The sequence below is a fragment of the Ranitomeya imitator genome, chromosome 4 (genome assembly GCF_032444005.1).
Source record: "Ranitomeya imitator isolate aRanImi1 chromosome 4, aRanImi1.pri, whole genome shotgun sequence".
NCBI lineage: Eukaryota > Metazoa > Chordata > Amphibia > Anura > Dendrobatidae > Ranitomeya > Ranitomeya imitator.
In genome coordinates this window covers 288962009-288987310 of record NC_091285.1, presented here as the reverse complement: position 1 = coordinate 288987310, position 25302 = coordinate 288962009, and the positions used below count along the sequence as shown (strand labels likewise).

General features: G+C 40.0%; 1 protein-coding gene across 1 annotated transcript; it reads left to right on the top strand.

Annotated features, from left to right (window-relative positions):
- The first annotated feature begins 444 nt into the window (after window positions 1-444).
- On the top strand, window positions 445-24062 carry DBX2 (developing brain homeobox 2). The gene is made up of 4 exons (XM_069762331.1): window positions 445-772; window positions 5382-5477; window positions 14503-14690; window positions 23763-24062. The coding sequence occupies exons 1-4, from the start codon at window positions 445-447 to the stop codon at window positions 24060-24062; spliced, it is 912 nt and encodes a 303-aa protein (XP_069618432.1).
- The last annotated feature ends 1240 nt before the right edge of the window (window positions 24063-25302 follow it).

The following is a 25302-nucleotide window of genomic DNA, read 5'->3' as shown; positions in this document are numbered from 1 at the left end:
TTTTCTGACTAAAAATGTGCTTTCCAACATGTTAAAAATGTTTAAACATGTAATTTCTTTACATTTACAAAAATGTTCCTGTCCATGCATATAACAAAGTGGGTGTACTTCACAAATTCAACAATGTGTGCAATAATTGTATATATGTCTGTTCCCCTATAGAACAGCAACTCCGATTATACAGAACTCAATATTGCAGCTCCTGCATACTATCCATGAGCAGCAGCTAATTGTTGTCCATGCCATACCCACTTGGTGTAATGAATGAATGAAGGAACTGGACACACCTTCCCCCTGAAGAGTTCCTTTTCTTATCTCAATGAAGGGTTCATGGAGCTTCATCTGACATTCCCCTGTTTACAAACCACGGCTGGTCACCATAAACTCTGCTCTGATCAAGGCCACATTTGGAGTACTACAAGGAACTTTAGTTGTGATTAGAGGATGATGCCTACAGTTTTGTCACCCCATGCTGTAAGCTGGGACCTGATGGCTCAGTATCCATCAGCCCATCACACCAGGGACCCTCATGGCTGTAGAGGTGCAGGCAGAAGTTTCCTAATAGAAAATCTGTTGAAGGATACTGAACAGCCTGCTATGAAGTATGTTCCTATGGCTTGCAGCACTTTGCCAGGATCACTGTGTCCTGCAGCAGAGCAAATTAGCCCCTTGGGAGGTACATATCCTGCAACATGGGCTTTGCACCTCATTAATCCATCAGATGGTCTGAAGGTTCCCTATCTCCAAACTTCTAATCTACTCTCCAATGCAGGTACGTTCTGCTTTGATATATTGTTAAGTCGTCCTCTGTATATTGTAGCGAAAATGCAGTCATATATAAAAAGCTAATGGAGTATATAATCATTGCATAATATTATGACTCGGCGCTGTTGTCATGCCAAGATGAAAATGTCACAGTGTTTGCTTCTGTCTTACAGAATTATGACAATCTGATATCAAATCATTGTGTGTAAAATGCATTAAATGTCTCACCAGCAATATACTCTTCATATGTCCTTTATATTTCACTTAAGATGGTACTCTATAGTTACATTTCATCATATGGGTTCAATTTACAGCTGGAAATTCACACAATTAAAAGTGTGATGCAAGTGGCCAAATAACTCACACCTAATTAAACAATAATATGATTAATTAATAAGAAGATGATTTACTATTTTCAGGAAACGATCCAATTCAGCATCTGGCACCTACCATCTGTTCTTGTGATAATTGTAGGCTAGTAGACAGTGCTTTGAGAATGAACCATGGCCGTGTGTTTCTCATCACCTGGCAGCTTTCTATGTAAGATTACTCGGTAATCTCCAGTGTACTGACATATGAAATCAGCAAGCCTCAAGTGGCTTTGTCATTGTGGGTTTGATTCTAATATAATGATACATAACTACACCTAGAAAACCGTGCATTTTTCAATTAATATGATTTCATCCAAAATAATCACCTTTCAAATCTATATATTTATTTCATAGATCAAAAAGTAATTCAAATCTTTTGGAGAAAATTTTTTTATCCTGTTTTGCAAACCACAAAGTCACAGCATCAATTACCATCTCGCTTGTCGAAAGTTTTCATCCTTCCCTTCATTTTTTGTAGTTTTGTGAATAAATAATAAGCAGATGTGGCCAAATCAGGAGGATATGGTGGATGATCGACAATTTCATATCTGAGTTCATTGAGTTTTGCCGGGCATCACGAGGCTTGTGGACAGGCACATTATCCTGCAAAAACAAGATGACTTTGGAATGTTTTTTTTGCTGAAGTTCCAATCTTTACCTAACATGGTTAACTTTTCTTAATCACCATTTCAAAATTACATAACCTTTCCTGGTAAAACTTTGCTTTTGCACTTGTCAAAGTTAATACTTGCTCCCATAAAAATACATTATTTTTGTCTGAATAAAATACTCAAGACAAACTATTTATTTAATACCTCCTCATATTATTTATAAGCAGTATAAGCTGAAATTATTAAATTGTGACATGACATATATATGGATCCGGTATCTTTGTTGACTCTACATTTATTGTTTTTTTTTTAGTGATAGCTAAATATAAAATATTTATTATTCAACAGAACATAAATTGCCATTCATTAAATTTCTCACTTCATTATATTCCAAATATTCAAGTTTTTTTTCTTGTCTTTTACAATTTTATTTTCTTTTGTCGCCAACCAAAAAAACATGTCCTGTAATTTGCTCTTGCACATGTTTCTAAATTTGCCCAATGTGCAATTCTCTAAAGTCAGCAAATTGGGTGAAACTTAGTTATCCATTCTGGAAACTTGGGGAAAGGGGAGTGGGGTAGGTTTGCTTTCAAAGTATTTCATAGGAGAAACTGTGCCCCTGATAGCTGTAACATGTAGAAAATATGTGTAGAAAAAAAGATAAAGTTGTAACATGGGCTGTGAATGATGTTTAACAGATTTGGTTGGCTAAGGTATGCGTATCCCCCAAATTAAGTTTTTTAGAGCAAAAAAACATGTTTGAAAATACAAGTTGAGCTGTTTTTTTATTATTATTCCTAGCTTGGGTATCCATAACATTAACCTCTAAATCGTTTTCCCAGAGATGAGAGATAGGGAAGAAGGATCTATGGAGAGGTTGGGAACTGGTGTTTTAAAACTAGTGAGATTAATTTTTCAGGGGTCATTTAATATGATGAACTAGAGCTTTAAAGCAGGTAGGAGCTGTGATGTAGGCTTGGCCCCAAATCATCAAACAATTTTTTTTTTACTTTTGGCATAAAAGAAATGCAGCAATTTTCACGCAACTTATATAAAAATCTTTTTTTTTATGCCATGCCAGATTCATTTTTTAAAAATTGTCAGAGCTTAGCCAGGAGGGGGAAAGGACCAGGACAACTATCAAGTTCACTATAGTTTACACTACAATAGTGACGTAAATTATGACAGAAGTGTTCTCCCATTTCTGTTTGAAGTTCATTTCTTAAGGTACCTTCACACTTATCAACTTTACAACGAGAACGACAACGATCCGTGACGTTGCAGCGTCCTGGATAGCGATCTCGTTGTGTTTGACACGCAGCAGCGATCAGGATCCCACCGTGACATCGCTGGTCATAGCTAGAAGTCCGGATCTTTATTTGGTCGTCAGGTCGGCGTGATTCCTCATGTTTGACAGCAAAAGCAACGATGCCAGCAATGTTTTAACATGGAGCTAACAACCGGCGAGAACGATAAGTACGTCACTGGATCGCTCCTGCATCGTTCTGGTGTTGCCGTGTTTGACGTCTCCTTCCAACCTAAACGGCGACGCTGCAGCAATCGGCTTGTTGTCTATATCGCTGCAGCATCGCTTAGTGTAACAGTACCATTATAGTGACCTAATTCAGCTGAAAGATGTACAAAATTCATTAAGAGATACACGCCTCCTAATGAGTTTGTTTCCCATTTCTCTAGTGTGCTCATCATCAAGATGGGAATCAAAACACCAGGGTTAATAAATCAGGGCCTCTATATTCTACTATTGATTGATTTTAGAGAAAGCACAATTTAGTTGCATGTCCAAAAGCTAAAGGTACCGTCACACTAAACGATATCGCTAGCGATCCGTGACGTTGCAGCGTCCTGGCTAGCGATATCGTTCAGTTTGACACACAGCAGCGATCAGAATCCTGCTGTGATGTCGTTGGTCGCTGCAGAAAGTCCAGAACTTTATTTCGTCGCTGGACTTCCTGCTGACATCGCTGAATCGGCGTGTGTGACACTGATTCAGCGATGTCTTCGCTGGTAACCAGTGTAAACATCGGGTTACTAAGCGCAGGGCCGCGCTTAGTAACCCGATGTTTACCCTGGTTACCAGCGTAAAAGTAAAAAAAAAAAAACACTACATACTTACCTTCCGCTGTCTATCCCTCGGCGCTCTGCTTCTCTGCCCTGTGTAAGCACAGCGGCCGGAAAGCAGAGTGGTGACGTCACCGCTCTGCTTTCCGGCCGCTGTGCTCACAGTCAGTGCAGGAAAGCACAGCGCCGGGGACAGACAGCAGAAGGTAAGTATGTAGTGTTTGTTTTTTTTTACTTTTACGCTGGTAACCAGGGTAAACATCGGGTTACTAAGCGCGGCCCTGCGCTTAGTAACCCGATGTTTACCCTGGTTACTGGGGACCTCGGGATCGTTGGTCGCTGGAGAGCTGTCTGTGTGACAGCTCTCCAGCGACCAAACAGCAACGCTGCAGCGATCCGGATCGTTGTCGGTATCGCTGCAGCGTCGCTTAGTGTGACGGTACCTTAAGTTGTAAGATATACAAAAGGTATGTCATCTCATGAAATAGGACATAAAACATATGGGAATTTTTAAGAGTTAGGTATAGGTATGAAGGTCATGAGGAGTGGTTATGTTCCATTCTTTATTTTGGAAAAGAGGTCTGTCTTGTAGAACTGCTGATGGAAAAAGCATTGGCGCAACACACTAGTTATTTTAGCCACGTTTATCTCCTTTATGCTACCACACGATAGTCAAACAATAATGTATTCTGCCAGAAATGTATACGTCTTGGGACTTTTTATGATCCATGTTCTTTTTCTACATACTTGTCCTTGTCAAAATTGTCCTGGTAGGTGAAAAAGGGTATTAATGAGTCTATGAATTTTAAAAATGCCATTTCCATATTTTATGGCAAGATTTGGGGCATAATCCTTGCACAGTTTCTTAGTAAATGTCCCCCCACTATTGAAGGCAGCCTGCGTATTCGGCCAATGCGCTACTGATCCATGTCCATTTTTCTAGCAAATGGCAATTACTGGGTAATAAGAATAAAGTAGCAATGAAATCTACTATATAGTCAAATGCATCTAAACATCCGGCAGCCTATGTTGCTGAATCTGTAATTCCTAGACCGCTGTGCACCCCCTACTTCATGTTCTGATTTAGCCTATCATTTTATGGATGTGTTATTGCTTGTATATCCACTTCGCATTAACAGCATATAGGTTGAGCGGGTTGGTTTAGAAGTGCATGAATTTGATATAAATATCATAAACTGACTTATTGGAAAGGTAGTGTTTTGTAAAAGTGGCTATGGCTTATTGTTCTGGCATGACGTTCTGTTGGTAGTTAGATACAGATCTACTGCTTATGTAAGCATACTGTAATATGAAATATGGTGATCCTGAAGAAGCATTATGGACCATAAAAATATACATTTGCCATTTCATAACAGTTTTATTACTAAATTAACAAGCATAAAATAAACCCATTGTGTCTAAACAAAAGAAGTCAATCCTTTACTTAAGTTCAGGGGGTTTTGATTCATTCTGATTATTTTGTCATTTTTTAAGTTTATGAAGTTCCTTTCCGTGGGTCACGTTAAGGTTTTTGTACCCATTTGTACTTTTGCAGGTGTTTCTAAACACTTCTATCTACAATCGCTGCCATTCTACGCTGCCTGCTGTGGTAGGTCCTGTCAGCACCCAACCTCCCCCACTGCTTTTCCAAGTAAGTCTTTATGCTTCATCAGTAATGCTTCAGTTATTTTGTAAACCAGAGCAGCAGGATTTAATGGGTCCTAGAAAGCTAATTGGTGATGCAATAGTGAGACACTAATTCCTAAGAGAAATTGCAGCGGTCTAATTCAATGTCCCTTCTGAAGATTTATCCCATATAGGAGCTGAACAATTGAAAATGTCCCAATGGAAACTAAACCAGCCATACAAGAGGCTAATAGCTTTCTTGTTCCCAAAATATCTGGAACTCTTACATTCTTCATCACAGACACAATGCTTAATGTGACGTTAAGGCTTAAACTAATACTTTATTAAATTAATTCTATACAATAAAAGTCATATGAAATGATATAGATCACAATATAGATAGCAAATTATTATATTTGTAATTTAAAATATGAAATAACTAAAACTATGCCCTGCATAGAAATAATAAAAGGGTGGCCAAAAGGAGAATACAAATTCTTCAAATAAAACTACAATTGTAACGCACAACTGATGGTTATAAAAACAAAAAATGACTCTAATATGTAAAATTTTCAGTCCCAAACAATCACATGGAGATGATTTTAATATTTGGAGTCTTATTGCAGAACCTTAAAGATTCAGATATTGCTTTTTTGGCGACATTGTAGGGTAATTTCTTTGGCTTTAATAAAGTTCATCAGTGAATAGTTTCGGACAAGTCAGGCAATAAATGGTGGTAGTTTAATGAGCTGCAAGCATATAAGCAGCTCTGAAGGGGGCCGAAACTTTCCCACAGAGCATCTTACAGTGCCTGGGTTGCATTAGAATGGATGACAGTACCGTGACCAATTGGCACTTTCTCTTTACTCATCCACACGCGACTTAACCACAATTTTTCACCGAGCAGATGAACTTTGGGGACCATTTCACGCTGAAAAGGCCTGGGCATGGGTCATTTGCCCTTTTGTACAGCCATGAAGCATAGAACTATATACAATCCTTTATCCTCCGTTACATTCCAATGGGACCTCTGAACAGCATTTAAACACTTGAGTGAAAAATAAAGCAGTGAATGAGAATGACTTTTATAGACTCTTTTAAGCTCATCTTCTCCTGTAACCTCCACTACCTGAAAAGGGATTAAAAGCGTGAGATGAGTATATAGAGAAACTGGTTGAATACATAGGTCACATTATCAACTGCCAGGATTGTTTATTAACCCAGACTGATGCACGGTTTCCAGAGTGTCCTATTAATTGTCCATTTAACAAGGAGGCAATGAATGACAATAGAAAAATGAAAACCATGACTAAACCTTTTCCTCACTCCATGGTGGTCCACCACAAAAAGTCAAATCAATATCGCTGTGCACATTTAAGGAGACACATCTCGCTGCAACTGTAAGGAGCAATTTATTAGGGCTTGTTCACACCAATTTGTTTCAATTTATACAAAAAGCATCTTCTAATAGATTAAGCAGGACACTGTGCTATCATGCTGTATTATTGCATGAAAATTGCACCATCTAGCACTCACTACTTTTGACATTGAATTAGACCTACTCCAATTAGAATAGTTAGAGTACGTAATTTATACTACTATAAAAAAAACCCTATCAAAAACAATGTACAGTAGCTTGGGAATGTATTCACCCCCTTGGCTTTTTACCTATTTTGTTACACTATAACCTGTGTTTAAATATTTTTTTTAATCCGATTTGTGTGTGATGCATCAGCAGTAAATAGTCTAATTTGGCGGAGTGAAGTAAGAATAATTATAGGCATAAACTAAATTTGTGGGATCAAATAACTAAAAAATTGCCATGTGTATATGTATTCTCCTTTTTACTATGAAGCCCCTAAAATATCTGATGCAGGCGATTACCTTCATAAGTCTCATGCTTAGTGAAAGGAAGTCCACCTGTGTGCAATCTAAGTGTTACTTGGTCTGACAGTATATACACACCTTTTCTGAAAGGCCACAGAGGCTGCAACACCACTAAACAAGAGGCACCACTAACCAAACAACACCATGAAGACACGGGAGATCTCCAAACAAGTCAGGGGCAAAGTTGTTGAGAAATACAAGTCAGGGTTGGGATAGAAAAAAAATATCCCAATATCTGATGATCCCACGGAGCACCATCAAATCCATTATCATCAAATGGAACGAACATGGTACCATAACAAACCTGCCAAGAGAAGTCCACCCATCAAAACTCTTAGCCAGAGCAAGGAGGGATTAATCAGATAGGCAGCACAGAGACCAAAGGTAACCCTGAAGGAGCTGAAGAGTTCCCAAGCAGAGCTCCTGTGCAGGGAATGATGCAAAAGAGAGTAGACAGACATTACAGCAGGGGATCACAGCTGGTTCTTTTTGTGAAGCAAAACATTTCACTGCCTTTTTTAAAGAAATGTTTTACCTTTAAAGAAAGAACCAGCTGTGATCCCTGCTGTAATAATAATAATAATAATTTTATTTCTATAGCGCCGACATATTCCGCAGCACTTTACATTTTAGAGGGGACTTGTACATACAATAGACATTACAGCATAACAATAAGCACATAGATCAAAACAGATACCAGGAGGAATGAGGGCCCTGCTCGCAATCTTACAGTCTATGAGGAAAGGGGAGACACGAAAGATGGATGGTAATAATTGTTTTTGTTGTTCGGACCAGCCATAGTGTAAGAATCAGGTGTTCATGTAATGCTGCATGAACCAGTTATCAGCCTAAGTAAGTAAGTGAGAACATGATGTGAGGAACCTTGTTATGGTAAAAAATTTGAATGGGCAACACAGGGAAAGTTAAGTTAATGCATTGAGACGGTACGCCACTTTGAAAAAATGCATTTTTAGGACACGCTTAACCCCTTAACCCGCAAGGGTGGTTTGCATGTTAATGACCGGGCCAATTTTTACACTTCTGACCACTGTACCTTTATGAGGTAATAACTCTGGAACGCTTGCATGGATCCCGGTGATTCTGACATCGTTTTCTTGAGTCATACTGTACTTCATGTTAGTGGTAAAATTTCCTTGATATTACTTGTGTTTATTTGTGAAAAAAAAGAAATTTGGCAAAAATTTTGAAAATTTTGCAATTTTCCAACTTTGAATTTTCATGCCCTTCAATCACAAAGATATGTCACATAAAATACTTACTAAGTAACATTTCCTAAATTCCTACACGTCTACTTTACAACAGCACAATTTTGGAACCAACATTTTTTTTGTTAGGAAGTTAGAAGGGTTAAAAGTTGACCAGCAAGTTCTCATTTTAACAACACCATTTTTTTTAGGGACCACTTCACATTTAAAGTCACTTTGATGGGTCTATATGAGAGAAAATACCAAAAAGTGACACCATTCTAAAAACTGCACCCCTCAAGGTGCTCAAAACCACATTCAAGAAGTTTATTAACTCTTCAGGTGCTTCACAGGAATTTTTGGAATGTTTTAAAAAAAAAGCATTTAACTTTTTTTCACAAAAAATGTATTTCAGATCCAATTTGTTTTTTTTCCCCAAGGGTAACAAGAGAAATTGGACTCCAAAAGTTGTTCTGCAATTTGTCCTGAGTACTTTGATGCCCCATATGTGGGGGTAAACCACTGTTTGGGCGCATGGCGGAGCTCAGAAGGAAAGGAGCGCCGTTTTGGAATGCAGACTTAGATGGAATGGTCTGCAGGTGTTACGTTGTGTTTGCAGAGCCCCTGATGTATCTAAACAGTAGAAACCCCCCACAAGTGACCCCATATTGGAAACTAGACCTCCAAAGAAACTTATCTAGATGTGTTGTGAGAACTTTGAACCCCTAAGTGTTTCACTACAGTTTATAACGCAGAGCCTTGAAAATAAAAAATCATTTTTTTTCCGACAAAAATGAATTTTTAGCCCCCAAATGATTATTTTCCCAAGGATAACAGGAGAAATTTATTAACAAAAGTTGTTGTCCAATTTAACAAAGTAACATAGTAACATAGTTAGTAAGGCCGAAAAAAGACATTTGTCCATCCAGTTCAGCCTATATTCCATCATAATAAATCCCCAGATCTACGTCCTTCTACAGAACCTAATAATTGTATGATACAATATTGTTCTGCTCCAGGAAGACCTGAGTACGCTGATACCACATATGTGGGGGTAAACCACTGTTAGGGCACACGGCAGAGCTCGGAAGGGAAGGAGCACCGTTTTACTTTTTCAACCCAGAATTGAATTTTGATCGGACGCCATGTCGCGTTTGGCGAGTCCCTGATGTGCCTAAACAGTGGAAACCCTCCAATTCTAACTCCAACCCTAACCAGAACACACCCTGAACCCTAATCCCGACCCTAACCATAACCCTAACCACACCCCTAACCCAGACAGGCCCCTAACCCTAATCCCAACCATAACCACCCCTAACCCCAACACACCCCTAACCCTAATGCCAACCCTAATCCCAACCATAAATGTAATCCAAACCCTAACCCCATCTCTAGCCCCAACCCTAACCCTAACTTTAGCCCCAACCCTAACACTAACTTTAGCCCCAACCGTAACATTAGCCCTAACCCTAACCCTAATCAGAAAATGGAAATAAATACATTTTTTTTATTTTAATATTTTTCCCCAACTAAGGGGGGTAATAAAGAGGGGTTTGATTTACTATTTATAGCGGGTTTTTAAAGTGGGTTTTTGCTGGGCAGCTGTCACGCTAAAAGAAGATTCTTATTGCAAAAAACTGTTTTTGCATCACCACATTTTGAGAGCTATAATTTTTCCATATTTTGGCCCACAGTCAGGTGAGGTCTTGTTTTTTGCAGGACAAGTTGTCATTTTTTTTTGTACCATTTTTGGGCACAGGACATTTTTTGATCGCATTTTATTACGATTTTTGAGAGGCAGAATGAGCAAAAACCAACAATTCATGAATTTCTTTTGGGTGGGGCGTTTATACCATTCCGCGTGTGGTAAAATTGATAAGGCAGTTTTATTCTTCGGGTCAGTACGATTACAGCAATATCTCATTTATATTTTTTTACGTTTTGGCACTTTTGTACAATAAAAACTATTTTATATAAAAAATAATTATCTTTGCTTTATTCTGAGGGCTATAACTTATTTATTTTTTTGCCAATGACGCGGTATGGTGGCTTGTTTTTTGCAGGACAAGATGATGTTTTCAATGGTGCCATGTTTATTTATATCTGTCTTTTTTATTGCGTGTTATTCCACTTTTTGTTCGGCGGTATGATGATAAAGCATTGTTTTTTGCTTCGTTTTTTTTATGGTGTTCACTGAAGGGGTTAACTAGTGGGACAGTTTTATAGGTCGGGACATTACGGCCACTTTTCACAGAGAAAAAAAAGTGTACAACCTTGGGTATATATATATAGAAGAGCTCACAGAAAAATCCCAAGAATTAAAAGTTAACATTACGGCCACGGTGATACTAAATATGTGTACTTTTATTTTTTTTATTTACATAAAGAATTGTATTTTATGGGAAAAATATTTATTTATTTATGTTTTTATTTAGGATTTTTAAAAAAATATTTTTATACATGTTAATTTTTTTTTAACTTTTTTACATTGTCCCAGGGTGGGCCATCACTGTATAAAGTCTGATCGCTTATCTGACACTTTGCACAGCACTGTGTTAGATCAGCGATCTGACAGGCAGTGAAGAAGGCTTGCCGGCACCTGCTCTCAGCAGGCACTGACAAGTCACCTTCCTGCAGGACATGGAAGGGCCCCGCGTCCATCTTGGATCCAGGGGCCTGCAGGGAGGAGACCCTCGGAACAATGCGATCACATCGTGTTGTTTGAGGGTCTTAGGGAAGCACGCAGGGAGCCCCCTCCCTGCGCGATGCTTCCATATGCCACCGGAATAGCGCGATCTTGTTTGATCGCAGTGTTCCAGGAGTTAAAGTGTGGGGAGCAGTCCGTGACTGCTACTGGCACATATTGCCAGGTGTCAGCTGTGATAATCAGCTGACATCCGGCCACAATCGACAGCGCTTTTCCCGTGAGCACAGCTGATCGCGTATGACATACTATCCCGTCCATGGAAGTGAAGTCAAAGGTCACATAGACGGGATAGTATGTCCAATGGCAGAAAGGGGTTAAAACTGAGGGGATTGGGGATTAATCGTATTAACCTGGGTAGTACATTCCAAAGAATTGGCGCAGCACGTGAAAAGTCTTAGAGACGGGAGTAGGAGGTTCTGATTATTGAGGATGCTAACCTCAGGTCATTAGCAGAATGTAGGGCACGGGTAGGGTGGTAGATTGAGACAAGGGAGGAGATGTAGGGTGGTGCTGAGCTATGGAGTGCTTTGTGGGTGAGGGTAGTAAGTTTGTACTGGATTCTGGAGTGGATGGGTAACCAGTGTAATGACTGGCACAAGGTAGAGGCATCGGTGTAACAATTTGTGAGGAATATGATCCTAGCTGCAGCATTCAGGACAGATTGGAGCGGGGAGAGTTTGTTAAGAGGGAGACTGATTAATAGAGAGTTACGATAGTCCAGACAAGAATGAATAAGAGAAACATTGAGAGTTTTTGCAGGGTCGAAAAGAAGAAAGGGTCGAATTCTAGAAATGTTTTTGAGGTGCAGATAACAAGAGCGAGCCAGTGATCAGATGTGGGGGGTGAATGAAAGCTCGGAATCAAGTATGACCCCAAGACAGCGGGCATGTTGCTGGGGATTTATGGTGGAACCACACACGGAAATGGCAACGTCGGGCATAGGTACATTAGTAAAGGGAGGAAACACAAGGAGTTCAGTTTTTGACAGGTTCAGTTTCAGATAGAGGGAGGACATGATGTTAGAGACAGTGCTAAGACAATCACTGGTGTTTTCTAAAAAGGCAGGTGCGATATCAGGAGAAGAAGTGTATAATTGGGTGTCATCAGCATAGAGATGGTACTGAAAACCAAATCTACTGATTGTTTGACCAATAGGGGCAGTGTACAAAGAGAAGAGGAGGAAGCATAGAACTGATCCTTGAGGAACCCCAACAGTAAGGGGAAGATGAGAGGAGGAGGAGCCAGCAAAAGATACAGTGAAGGAGCAGTCAGAGAGATAGGAGAACCACGAGAGAACGGTGTCCTTGAGGCCAATGGAGCGGAGCATAGTGAGGAGGAGCTGATGATTCACATTATCGAATGCTGCAGAGAGATCCAAGAGAATTAGCAGGGAGCCGTGACCATTAGATTTATCTGTTAGTAGATCATTACAGCCTCTAGTAAGGGCAGTTTCAGTAGAGTGTAAAGAGCGGAAACCAGATTGTAGAGGGTCAAGAAGAGAGTTATTTGAAAGATAGCGGATAAGACAGGGGTGGACCATGCGTTCCAGGAGTTTGGAGATGAAGGGAAGATAAGAGACAGGTCTATAGTTAGCGGTACAGTTTTGATTGAGGGATGGTTTTTTTAAGTAATGGATGTATGATGGCATGCTTAAATGAGAAGGGAAAGATACCAGAAGAGATATTTTTGTTAGGTGAGTGGTGACAGCAAGGGAAAAGCGACTAGAGGAGATGTGACGGAATGGGGTCACTGGTGCAAGTGGTCGGGTGAGAAGATGCAAGAAGCCTGATTACTTCTTCTGTGACTGGTTCAAAGTTAGAGATGAGCTTGATGCAGTGGGGGACAAAGGACAGTGCATGAGGGGATTGGGAGATAATTTGAAATAATTGGCCAGATCGTCAGCTTGGAGCTCTGTGGTTTGGGACTCCACTCTTGGGTTGAGTAGGGAATGAAAAGTGTCAAAGAGACGTTTCAGGTTATTGGATAGTGAGGTGATGAGGGTGTTAAAATAGGTTTGTTTGGAGAGGTAAAGGGAAGTGTTATATGTTTTAAACATAAACTTATAATGGATGAAATCTTTGGGTAGATTGGATTTTCTCCACAGACATTCGGCGCAGCTGGAGCACTGCTGCAGGACAAGTGTTTGCAGCGTGTTCCAGGGTTGTCGCCATCTGTGCCGTGTTGTTCTTTGTATAAGAGCTTCATCCAGAGCACATTGTAGTGTTTCATTATAATGCTTCAGTGCAGAATTAGGACATGATGGGGAGGAGATAGGGGCCAAGGATAACTGCAAGCTCTTCATAGGTTTCTGGGTCTTAATGGCCTATATATTTCTGTATGAGTTTAAAGTAGGGTGACCTGAGCGGGATGGCAGTTCTTGATAGAGAATGAAAGAAGGTTGTGGTCAGAGAGCAGGAGAGGGGAGTTTGTGAAATCATCCAATGAGCAAAGCCGGAAGAAGACAAGTCGAGGGAGTTTCCGTCTTCATGCGTTGGAGAGTTAGTAAGCTGCAAAAGGTTGAAGTAGGAGGTTAGAGATAAAAGGTGAGAAGCAGATGGGGAGAGCGGAAAAGCAATGGGGATGTTGAAATCACCCATGATGAGGGTGGGGATGTCACAGGAGAGAAAGTGTGGAAGCCAGGTAGCAAAGTGATCCAGGAACTGATGGGAGGGGCCCGCAGGACAATACTCCACTGCCACTTGCATGGAGAAGGGGATGTAGAGTCTGACAGCATGGACCTCAAAAGAAGGGAAGACAAGTGAGGGTACTTGAGGAATAATCTGAAAGGTACATTTGGGTGATAGGAGCTGTAATGTCTGAATGTCTGTAGACTCTCTGTCATTCCCTGCCCAGGAGCTGTGGTATGATCAGACCGTGGATTTCTGCTTGGTCAGACACAGCCATTACACAGTACACAGCTGGGGCACATATATAAGATTATCTCAGCACAGGAACATTTTTGTTTAACACATCCAATTGTGGAAATTATTATCCCAAGATCGTTTCATTGAAATGTAGTTTGTTCCTGGGAAAAGCTCTTGGAGGTGAAACAGTGTATGACAGAGTACTGCAGTGGTTATTTTTAGTTGGTCTGGTAATGTTTTGCACTGAACAATTTTGTAAATTCATAATTTATTGATAATTAAGGCTCCTGGTGAATTCATACTCTGCCAATTGCTTTCAAGCAAAGGGAATTCATCATTAACAATAAACTTACTGATTTTGTTGACTCTCTTTTTGCTTTTGATAAGGAAATGAACATGAAGCCCACGTTCTACCAAAAGAATCAAACACCAAAACAAGAAGAGTAATCTTAAGGAGAGCAGTGTTTTCTGATGAACAGCGAAAGGCACTTGAGAAAATGTTCCAAAAACAAAAATACATCAGCAAAGCTGACAGAAAGAAGCTTGCCATTAACCTTTTTCTAAAGGAATCTCAGGTACAGTATATTACCACAAATATATTTGTTATGTCAAAAACAAATATGTAATTATGTAATAACGTGCTGCACTTTCCACACCTGCAAATCTATGTCCTGAAGTTGTAATATTAGCAGGTTTCTATAATGAAGCTATGTAACTGTACAGAGATTGCTGTTGATGTAATTTTATTACTACACCTCATTTTAAAGGGATTTTGTCACCAGGTTTTTACCACCTAATCTCAGAGCGATATAATTTAGAGACAGAGACCCTGATTCCAGTGATGTGTCACTTTAGGCTGCTTGCTGTAGTTTTGATAAAATCACTGTTGTATCAGCATGATATTATTACTAGATTTCTAGTAAACAAGCTACCATTTAGTAAAACAACACCCCCACCACTTATTGGCAGCTATCTGCCTATTCACATTGTATGTACAAAACTACCAATTAGGGATGAGGGCGGGGTTGTACAGAATAAAAAATTCAGAAAAATGGTAGATTGACAGCAGATAAAACATGGATTTTATCAAAACTACAGCAACCAGTCCAGTATGCTTCTCTCAGATGGACTATCAAAACCAGGTGATGGATTACCTTTAATAGTTTACAAGAGTATGTCGCTCCCTAAATGAAGCTGATTAAATCTAATGTAAGTGTGTTATGTGTGAACTTTTTAGGTTGGCGCCAATTACAATCTAACTGTCATGCTCTTTAAGGAACATAGGGGCAATAAAGTGCACACATGGAAAATTTCAGGAATGGGTTCAATAAGCTTGGTGTAGGGGAAAGTAAAATACTCTATCATTTTAAATAAATCAAAACCACTGGCGCTAGACACTTGGGCCTGGCTGCCTGGTTTTGTGGACAACTACCACCTTTTGTAAAAAATTAGAGAGTATAGTGTGAAATCTGTCTCAACAGTGCTTAGGATCCAGTGAGTGTGTATCTGCTCTATCCTGCAAAAGATATAATCTGCGGATAAAAATACAGTAATACCAAAAGGTAAGTGTACATCGTGAAAAAGTGGTTAGTGGCCTATATGAGAGATGGTCTTAACTTAGTGGAGAGGCAGAATAAAATGCCGTCCGTGGCAATACACAAAAGTAGCTCAAGGGTATTTGCAGGATCCAGACAGGGTACTACCTGCGGTTGTTGCTGTTATAGGAGAAGCGTCAGATGCTATGTCCTTTTTGGTGTCAGCTTCAGGAGAGATGAGAAGACTCGCTGTGTGATACTTTTCCTGTATAACACTGCTGCAGGGCCACTGGCTATCCTGTTAGTTCACGCAGTGAAGATAGAAAAAGTGTGCCCTGCTGCACAAACCGGCGTAGTGATGCCACAGGACCGCTGCAGATCCTTCTGGTCCACGTCAGGGAGATCAAGCAATTCAAAGTTGGCACACTGCTGCACAAACAGCCATCAGGTCCTGGTTGTAGGTAAGAGGATGAGGTCTTGTGCCAACTATTAGAGCTGCATGCCAAGGGTACATGTTACATAGTTGCATAGTTATTAAGGTTGAAGGAAGACTATATGTCCATCTAGTTCAACCCATAGCCTAACCTAACATGCCCTAACATGTTGATCCAGAGGAAGGCAAAAAAAAACCCCATGTGGCAAAGAGTAAGCTCCACATTGGGGAAAAAAATTCCTTCCCGACTCCACATACGGCAATCAGACTAGTTCCCTGGATCAACACCCTATCAAGGAATCTAGTGTATATACCCTGTAACATTATACTTTTCCAGAAAGGTATCCAGTCCCCTCTTAAATTTAAGTAATGAATCACTCATTACAACATCATACGGCAGAGAGTTCCATAGTCTCACTGCTCTTACAGTAAAGAATCCGCGTCTGTTGTTATGCTTAAACCTTTTTTCCTCCAAACGCAGAGGATGCCCCCTTGTCCCTGATTCAGGTCTATGATTAAAAAGATCATCAGAAAGGTCTTTGTACTGTCCCCTCATATATTTATACATTAAAATAAGATCACCCCTTAGTCTTCGTTTTTCCAAACTAAATAGCCCCAAGTGTAATAACCTATCTTGGTATTGCAGACCCCCCAGTCCTCTAATAACCTTGGTCGCTCTTCTCTGCACCCGCTCCAGTTCAGCTATGTCTTTCTTAAACACCGGAGACCAGAACTGTGCACAGTATTCTAAGTGTGGTCGAACTAGTGACTTGTATAGAGGTAAAATTATGTTCTCCTCATGAGCATCTATGCCTCTTTTAATGCATCCCATTATATTATTTGCCTTTGTAGCAGCTGCCTGACACTGGCCACTGAATATGAGTTTGTCATCCACCCATACACACAGGTCTTTTTCATTGACGGTTTTGCCCAGAGTTTTAGAATTAAGCACATAATTATACATCTTATTACTTCTACCCAAGTGCATGACCTTACATTTATCCCCATTAAAGCTCATTTGCCATTTATCAGCCCAAGCTTCTAGTTTACATAAATCATCCTGTAATATAAAATTGTCCTCCTCTGTATTGATTACCCTGCAGAGTTTAGTGTCATCTGCAAATATTGAAATTCTACTCTGAATGCCCCCTACAAGGTCATTAATAAATATGTTAAAAAGAAGAGGGCCCAATACTGACCCCTGTGGTACCCCACTGCTAACCGCTACCCAGTCCGAGTGTGCTCCATTAATAACCACCCTTTGTTTCCTATCCCTGAGCCAGCTCTCAACCCACTTGCACATATTTTCCCCTATCCCCATTATTCTCATTTTATGTATCAACCTTTTGTGTGGCACCGTATCAAAAGCTTTTGAAAAGTCCATATACACTACATCCACTGGGTTCCCTTGGTCCAATCCGGAACTTACCTCTTCATAGAAACTGATCAAATTAGTCTGACATGAACGGTCCCTAGTAAACCCGTGCTGATACTGGGTCATGAGGTTATTCCTCTTCAGATACTCCAGTATAGCGTCCCTTAGAATGCCCTCCAGGATTTTACCCACAGTAGAGGTTAAGCTTACTGGCCTATAATTTCCGAGTTCAGTTTTTGTTCCCTTTTTGAATATTGGCACCACATTTGCTATACGCCAGTCCTGTGGCACAGACCCTGTTATTATGGAGTCTTTAAAGATTAAAAATAATGATCTATCAATGACTGTACTTAATTCCTGCAGTACTCGAGGGTGTATCCCATCCGGGCCCGGAGATTTGTTAATTTTAGTGATTTTTAGACGCCGCCGCACTTCCTGCTGGGTTAAGCAGGTGACATTTAATTGGGAATTTTTATCACTAGACATTTTGTCTGCCATGGGATTTTCTTGTGTAAATACTGATGAAAAAAAGTCATTTAGCATATTAGCTTTTTCCTCATCCTCATCCACCATCTCACCCAGACTATTTTTAAGGGGGCTAACACTATCATTTTTTAGTTTCTTACTATTTATGTAGTTAAAGAATATTTTAGGATTATTTTTACTCTCTCTGGCAATGAGTCTCTCTGTCTCAATCTTTGCTGCCTTGATTTGCTTTTTACAGAATTTATTTAATTTTTTGTATTTATTTAATGCCTCCTCACTACCTACTTCCTTTAATTCTCTAAATGCTTTCTTTTTGTCACTTATTGCGCCCCTTACAGCTCTATTTAGCCATATTGGTTTCCTCCTATTTCTAGTATGTTTATTCCCATACGGTATATACTGTGCACAGGTCCTATCCAGGATGCTAATAAACGTCTCCCATTTTCTTTGTGTATTTTTGTGTCTCAGGATATCGTCCCAGTTAATTGCACCAAGATCCTCTCTCATCCGTTGGAAATGTGCCCTCCTGAAGTTTAGTGTCCTTGTAACCCCTCTACTACACATCTTTTTAAAGGATACATGAAAACTTATTATTTTGTGATCGCTATTTCCCAAGTGACCCCCAACCCTTATATTTGATATGCGGTCTGGCCTGTTGGTTAATATTAGGTCTAGCAGTGTTCGTAATGTAGTTCGTAATCTCTCTCCGGTCCACCGGAGGAATATGCGGAGGTGCCGTACTCTGTCAGTCCTAGGTAGGGAGGTCCGCGGGGTCGCAGGGTATAGATAAAAGTAATGAATATCCAAAGATATAAATTCAAGGTAATTGTAGTGCAGTGATCCAGAAAGCTAGCGTAGCCCCGGCTGGTGGCAAACGCTAAAGGATCACTGCCGGTTGATCCGAGAGGTAGGTACCGCAATCGGAACCATGTTGGTGACTTCACTCCCATGCAAATAGAGTTGGGCTGATAGAGGGATAGTTTGCTGCTAGCTGAGGCTACGCTAGCTCTCTGGATCACTGCACTGCAATTACCTTGAACTTAGAACTTTGGATATTCGCTACCCATATCTATACCCTGCGACCCAGTGGATCTCCCTACAGAGTACGGCACCTCCACATATTCCTTCGGCAGACCGGAGAGAGATTGCACTTACCCTCAGCATGCAGCTCTAACAGCAGGCACAAGACCTCGTCCTCTTACCTATGGCCGGGACCTGATGGCTATTTATGCAGCCACTAACCACCTTTTCACGTTGTATGCACTGACATATCTTTTGATATCACTGTATTTTTATGCCCAGATTATATCTTTTGCAGTATAGAGCATATACACAATCCCCTGGGTCCTAAGCGCCATTTGGACACATTTTACACTGTACTCTATAATTTCGTATACTATCAGCTCCTCAGCTCCAGGAGCTTCAATTGAACAGATTAACCCTTGCACTTCCAGAAAGGTAAAAACCCTGCACTGTTTAATAAGATGATGAAGTACTTTGAACCAGTGCAGGAGTTCATGAAACCGGACGTCGCAATCTTCTGGCCCGTCTCTGTTGCAGTATCCCCGTGACATATAGCCTTAAAAATGACAAAATTCCTAAACTTAGAAACTAATGGAAACCGGTGGTAACCAAAGCCCAATTAATAACAATGTGCACTGACAGACGTTTCATATTTAAAAAAAATAAAAATAACAGTCCAAAAATGATCCTTCTTAGGCTAAGTTCACATTTGCGTATATGTGCGCAGCGTATCATCTGCATGCGCAAAGACATGCCAAAACACATGCAAACGCATGTTTACGCAGCATTTTTTATCCGCATCAGCTTGCGCATGACGGCAAAAAAATGCTGCGTGTGCATACGTTTTTTTGCCTGCATTTGCATTTTATGTGCATGCTTTCAATATTTCCAGGAGGGCGTGTCTCAATGGGCATGTCTCAAAACAGTTCCTGGACATGCGCAGTCCGAAGTATGCAAGCGCATCGAACGCATGTGTACGCATGCATTCCCATAGACAGTAATGCGTTTTTAACGCACTCATCCGCATGCGCGTATTTGACGGATTTTTGACTCCTCAAGTACAACATGCAACATGTTGCATTCACCGCGCCTAGCCACACACCGCGAAATGGCGCATGCGTACGCAAAAGCATGCGCACGCATGTCCATGCGTACACCATGTTAAATATATGTACGCATGATGCATGCGGATCTATGCAGATCAAACACTGCATGCACAGGCACAAATGTGAAACCAGCCATAGTCATTTGCAATCACACAGACCATTCTGTGCAGGACACTGACAAAAATTAATGGTGACTGTTTTAACCTAAATTATTTAACCCTTGCCAAAAACGACAGGACAAGAAATATTAGGTAGATAGCTACATATACAGAAAGCAAAATATGTCAGCAGGCCTCCTTATATGTGTGGCACATGTGATTGTCAAATTGGTTGATTAAAACAAGTGTGCAAGAACAGACATTCACAGATCATTGATTTAATTCTTAAATCATTTTTACAATTTTTTTCCCACAAAATTCATTCTCTCTGCCATAAATAGCGTAATAAAAATGCCAGCCTATACATCAAGGCACTTTATTGGTGTGATATGTACAGATGTAAAATTTGACTAGTAGATGTGCAAACAAAATTGCTTGTAATGTAGACATTAAAGGTACCGTCACACTCGGCAACGCTGCAGCGATATAGACAACGAGCCGATCGCTGCAGCGTCGCTGTTTAGGTCGCTGTAGAGATGTCAAACACAGCAGCTCCAGAACGATGCAGGAGCGATCCAGTGACGTAACGGCGACTCACTTATCGTTCTCGCTGGTTGTTAGCTCCATGTAAAACATTGCTGGCATAGTTGCTTTTGCTGTCAAACATGACGATACACGCCGACCTGACGACCAAATAAAGTTCTGGACTTCTAGCTCCGACCAACGATTTGACAGCGGGATCCTGATAGCTGCTGCGTGTCAAACACAACGAGATCGCAATCCAGGACGCTGCAACGTCACGGATCATTGTCGTTCTTGTTGTAAAGTTGCTGAGTGTGAAGGTACCCTTACAGTTAGTGTTGAGCGATACCGTCCGATACTTGAAAGTATCGGTATCGGATAGTATCGGCCGATACCCGAAAAATATCGGATATCGCCGATACCGATATCCGATACCAATACAAGTCAATGGGACATCAAGTATCGGAAGGTATTCTCATGGTTCCCAGGGTCTGAAGGAGAGGAAACTCTCCTTCAGGCCCTGGGATCCATAGGGATGTGTAAAATAAAGAATTAAAATAAAAAATATTGATATGCTCACCTCTCCGGCGGCCCCTGGACATCACGCTTGTAACCGGCCGGATTCTTTGTTTAAAATGAGCGCCATTAGGACCTGCGAATGACGTTGCGGCTCCTGATTGGTCGCGTGCCGGTCACATGGGCGGCACGCGACCAATCAGAATCCGCGACGTCATTCGCAGGTCCTAAAGGCGCTCATTTTAAACAAAGAAGCCGGCCGGTTACCAGCGTGATGTCCAGGGGCCGCCGGAGAGGTGAGCATATCAATATTTTTTATTTTAATTCTTTATTTTACACATCCCTATTGATCCGATATCGATACCCGATACCACAAAAGTATCGGATCTCGGTATCGGAATTCCGATACCGCAAGTATCGGCCGATACCCGATACTTGCGGTATCGGAATGCTCAACACTACTTACAGTTAAATGTCTATTTTAGAAACTTCTGCATTTTATAAAACAATTATTCCCCAATCACAAAAAGAATTGCACAAGTAATGCAAAAAGTCAGTACAATTGCTCATGACTAACAAGCACATTATCTCTGACTGCCATTGATTTCAGATATTCTTTTAAATATTGTGCTGTCTTACTGCTGCTTTCTATTGTATTTTGAATGATGAAAAAATGCAGTATTTATCATTGTAATTCAAATGCAGCAGGGCAGATGCCAGCTACACCATATCACTGATCAATCACATTGAGTCTGGAGCTGCTGCTTGCACCTCTCCTATCTTACTCTCCATTTATCCCATGAATATTTGTATTATTCATAGACTACTACACTCCTCTTCATCAGTGGCGCAGTTGAACAATATATAACTTAGTGGATTATTTGTCCAATGATTTAGAGCTTAGTTTTTCTATCTATGGTGTTGAGTTGTGATGTTACAGTGTGATGTTATTCGGTAAGGTAGAGGGGCCTCAAACTGTCTCTGGGACCCTAAGTATCCCTGTTGTGGGGGTACTCTTGAAGGTAGAGAGGCCTGAGTCTCCGACCTTGCTATGATCCTGTGAAACCGTAATCTATCCCCTCCCCCATACCATGAGGCATGGGAAAGAAGTGTGAGGTAAACAAGACACAAAGACAAAACAAGGATTACAGAAAACCTCTATCATACAAAAGCATAAACCAACAATAGGGAGCAGGATAGAGACAGGGAGGAATCAACTAAATGGGATTAGAGACCAGGTGATAAACACACATGTACTATAGCAAACTATCCATCATCACTACTACAACAACTCCACTCCAACCACTTAGCTTTAGCACACAGCACAGGAAGACAAATCTTTCACTGGCAGAGACTAACCACCCAGAGACAGTATATATAGAGGGAGTAAATCGAAGGCAGTTGCAGCTGAGAAAAAACAGGCACTATGGTCTCAGCCAGCATGGAAAGAGTGCTTAACCTTCTCAGCACCAAAGTAAACCAAATCCATTTAAAATAGGACATGATTTACACATCTCTAAAGATCTGTGATTCATTACACGACGTGACCTTCTAACTCCAGGTCTTCTATGGGGTCGTGACACCCTCCTGACGTGAGCTTTGAATTCTTCTTACTATCCTAAAGTCTCCCTAAAATGGGTGCTGCTTTCCTTGCCTAGGCTATGCCATTATACAGGCTAGATACAAATAGAGAACAAGACCAGCACATCCAAGCTAGTGTGAACAGGCGCCAACCAAAAAAAATATAAGCTGAAAAACGATAAAGGTTGCAAAATTATTTACCAAGAATGATTACTATAGAACATTGAAAAGGCATTACTGCCATAGAGAATAGGAAAAAAGCACTATATAATGTACACATGAAATATTTATCTGCAAAAAATTGCTGAAAAAAAGATGGTACTTCACGCATAAATTGGCCAATATATGTGAGCCCAATTGCCACGTCAAGGCGTCCTTCGTAATTGGGTCCCTGTCCTGTTTTGTCACCTCTCCTGGGCATAAAAGCCTACAATTTACGGGTCAGGAGTGGACCAGCTAACTACTTAAAATCACCTGTGGCTATTGGGAGTGGGAGTGCACATGTCCACAAAGGCTTAATACAAATAGAGAACAAGACCAGCACATCCAAGCTAGTGTGAACACGCGCCAACCAAAAAAACATATAAGCTGTAAAGCGATAAAGGTTGCAACCTTTATCATTATACAGGCTATCGCATGGGCTATGATCGTCTCTCTTGATTGGTTCCGCTATACCATGTGATGTGGTAGCTACAATGAATAATGTGGAAGCTCACATGTTTGAGCCTGAGTTTTTCACAAGTTGTTCGAATTCGCCAAGACTTTTGAATTTCATAAAATTTTACTTAATTTCAATTCATATGAAATCTATTTGCTCATTTCTAGATGAATCCTTGTAAAAAGGAAACCCAAGGTTACAGGACAATCTTAAGTGGAACACATTGCCTTAGGTAGTTTCCAAACGCAACACATACACATTTAGACATTAATTAACATACTGCTCATATTATATATTTTTTTCTATATTTGCAGGTTAAAATCTGGTTCCAGAACCGAAGAATGAAATGGAGAAATTCCAAAGAAAAAGAGATTCTCTCTAATCGATGTTTAAAAGAAGGACAATTTGAAGAAATATTCTCACAGACAACTCCAAGAACCCCTTCATGTTTAGCTAAAAGTGTTCAGTCTGATCTACCCACCAACAACGCAAAAAAGGGGAAACCATCAACCACTAAAACTAAAATAGTAGAACAGCTTTCATCTGACGTCACAGAACAGTATACAAAATACTTACATTGCAAACAACAACGGCAGAGCAAGAAGGATGTTTAGATCTTCAGTTTGGTCACTTGTAGGTTAAAGGCTCCATTGATTTTGAAGTAGAAAATTTGGACTACCATGTCCAGTTAGCCTGCTACTATTACATATGCGACCCATTCATTTTACATGCCCCAAAGTCACAATTAAACAGTAGTCTCCAACTATGGCAGTGCTTTAAAATTCACTAATAACTTGAATTTCAAACTGAATTAACATTGGTGCAATTTTCTCATCAAAATGTATTATGCTAAAATACAGAAGGTGGACTCAATCACATGTGAGCCATGAATATAGAAATATATGATGCATCTAAACACAGGACACAAGAAAGACTATTGTGAAGAAAATTCAAGCCAATGATGGAAGTTGTTAATAATGACTATCACTAACCACATGGAATAGTTTTATAGTCAAATTGTATAATATTTGGTTCTAAAAGTTAAGACTGTAATCTACAATGACTAAGTTAAAGTAATTTCGATTTCAATATTAAAAATAGGATTGTGGTTTAAAAACGTGGTCTGGTGGATCCTTCTAACACACTTTATATAATCATATTGTCATCATCATCATCATCAGAAATTACATTATGTAGGTTAGGTTTTTGTATTATATTCTTTAAAACTGAATTTTTTTTTATTTTACGAAATTTATAAAACATAAAAATAAATAAAAAATAGTAATATTGCTCTGCCCCATGGTCTCTGGGTAAAATTTGAAACTGAACTGGCGGTAGCAAGACTCAGTCTCTGTGAGGGCACTGATAACATTTTTATGCTATTCATTTACTTCCTATTTTACCATGATTGCTTTCCTATCCACATTTGTTTGCAGGGCAATTGTCTTGCTCTTACCCCCATTTATCTTCCTTTTGCAGTCCCCTAGCCCTTACTCCGCTCATTTTACAGCCTTTTTACAGCACTCTGGTCCCCTTTGACTTGAATGGGGTTCGGTATCCAGGGTCAAGTTCAAGTACCAAATCAGATTTTTTTTAAACTCTTCCCAAACATATATGGGTTCCCTCATCACTAGTTTTAATATACAGTATACTGCAAGTAAGTAAGCACTTATGGGGTCTAAAAATAAAGTGAAAAGTAAGAAAAAGAAAGTTTTAAACAATATTAAATAAAATAAAAAAAACTAAAAATCATCCCCTTTTTCCTATGTAACTTCCCTAAAAAATTAAATACCGAGTCCGCACAAGTCAAATCTATCAAAATATAATATTAACACCATAAAGAAAAAATGTAAA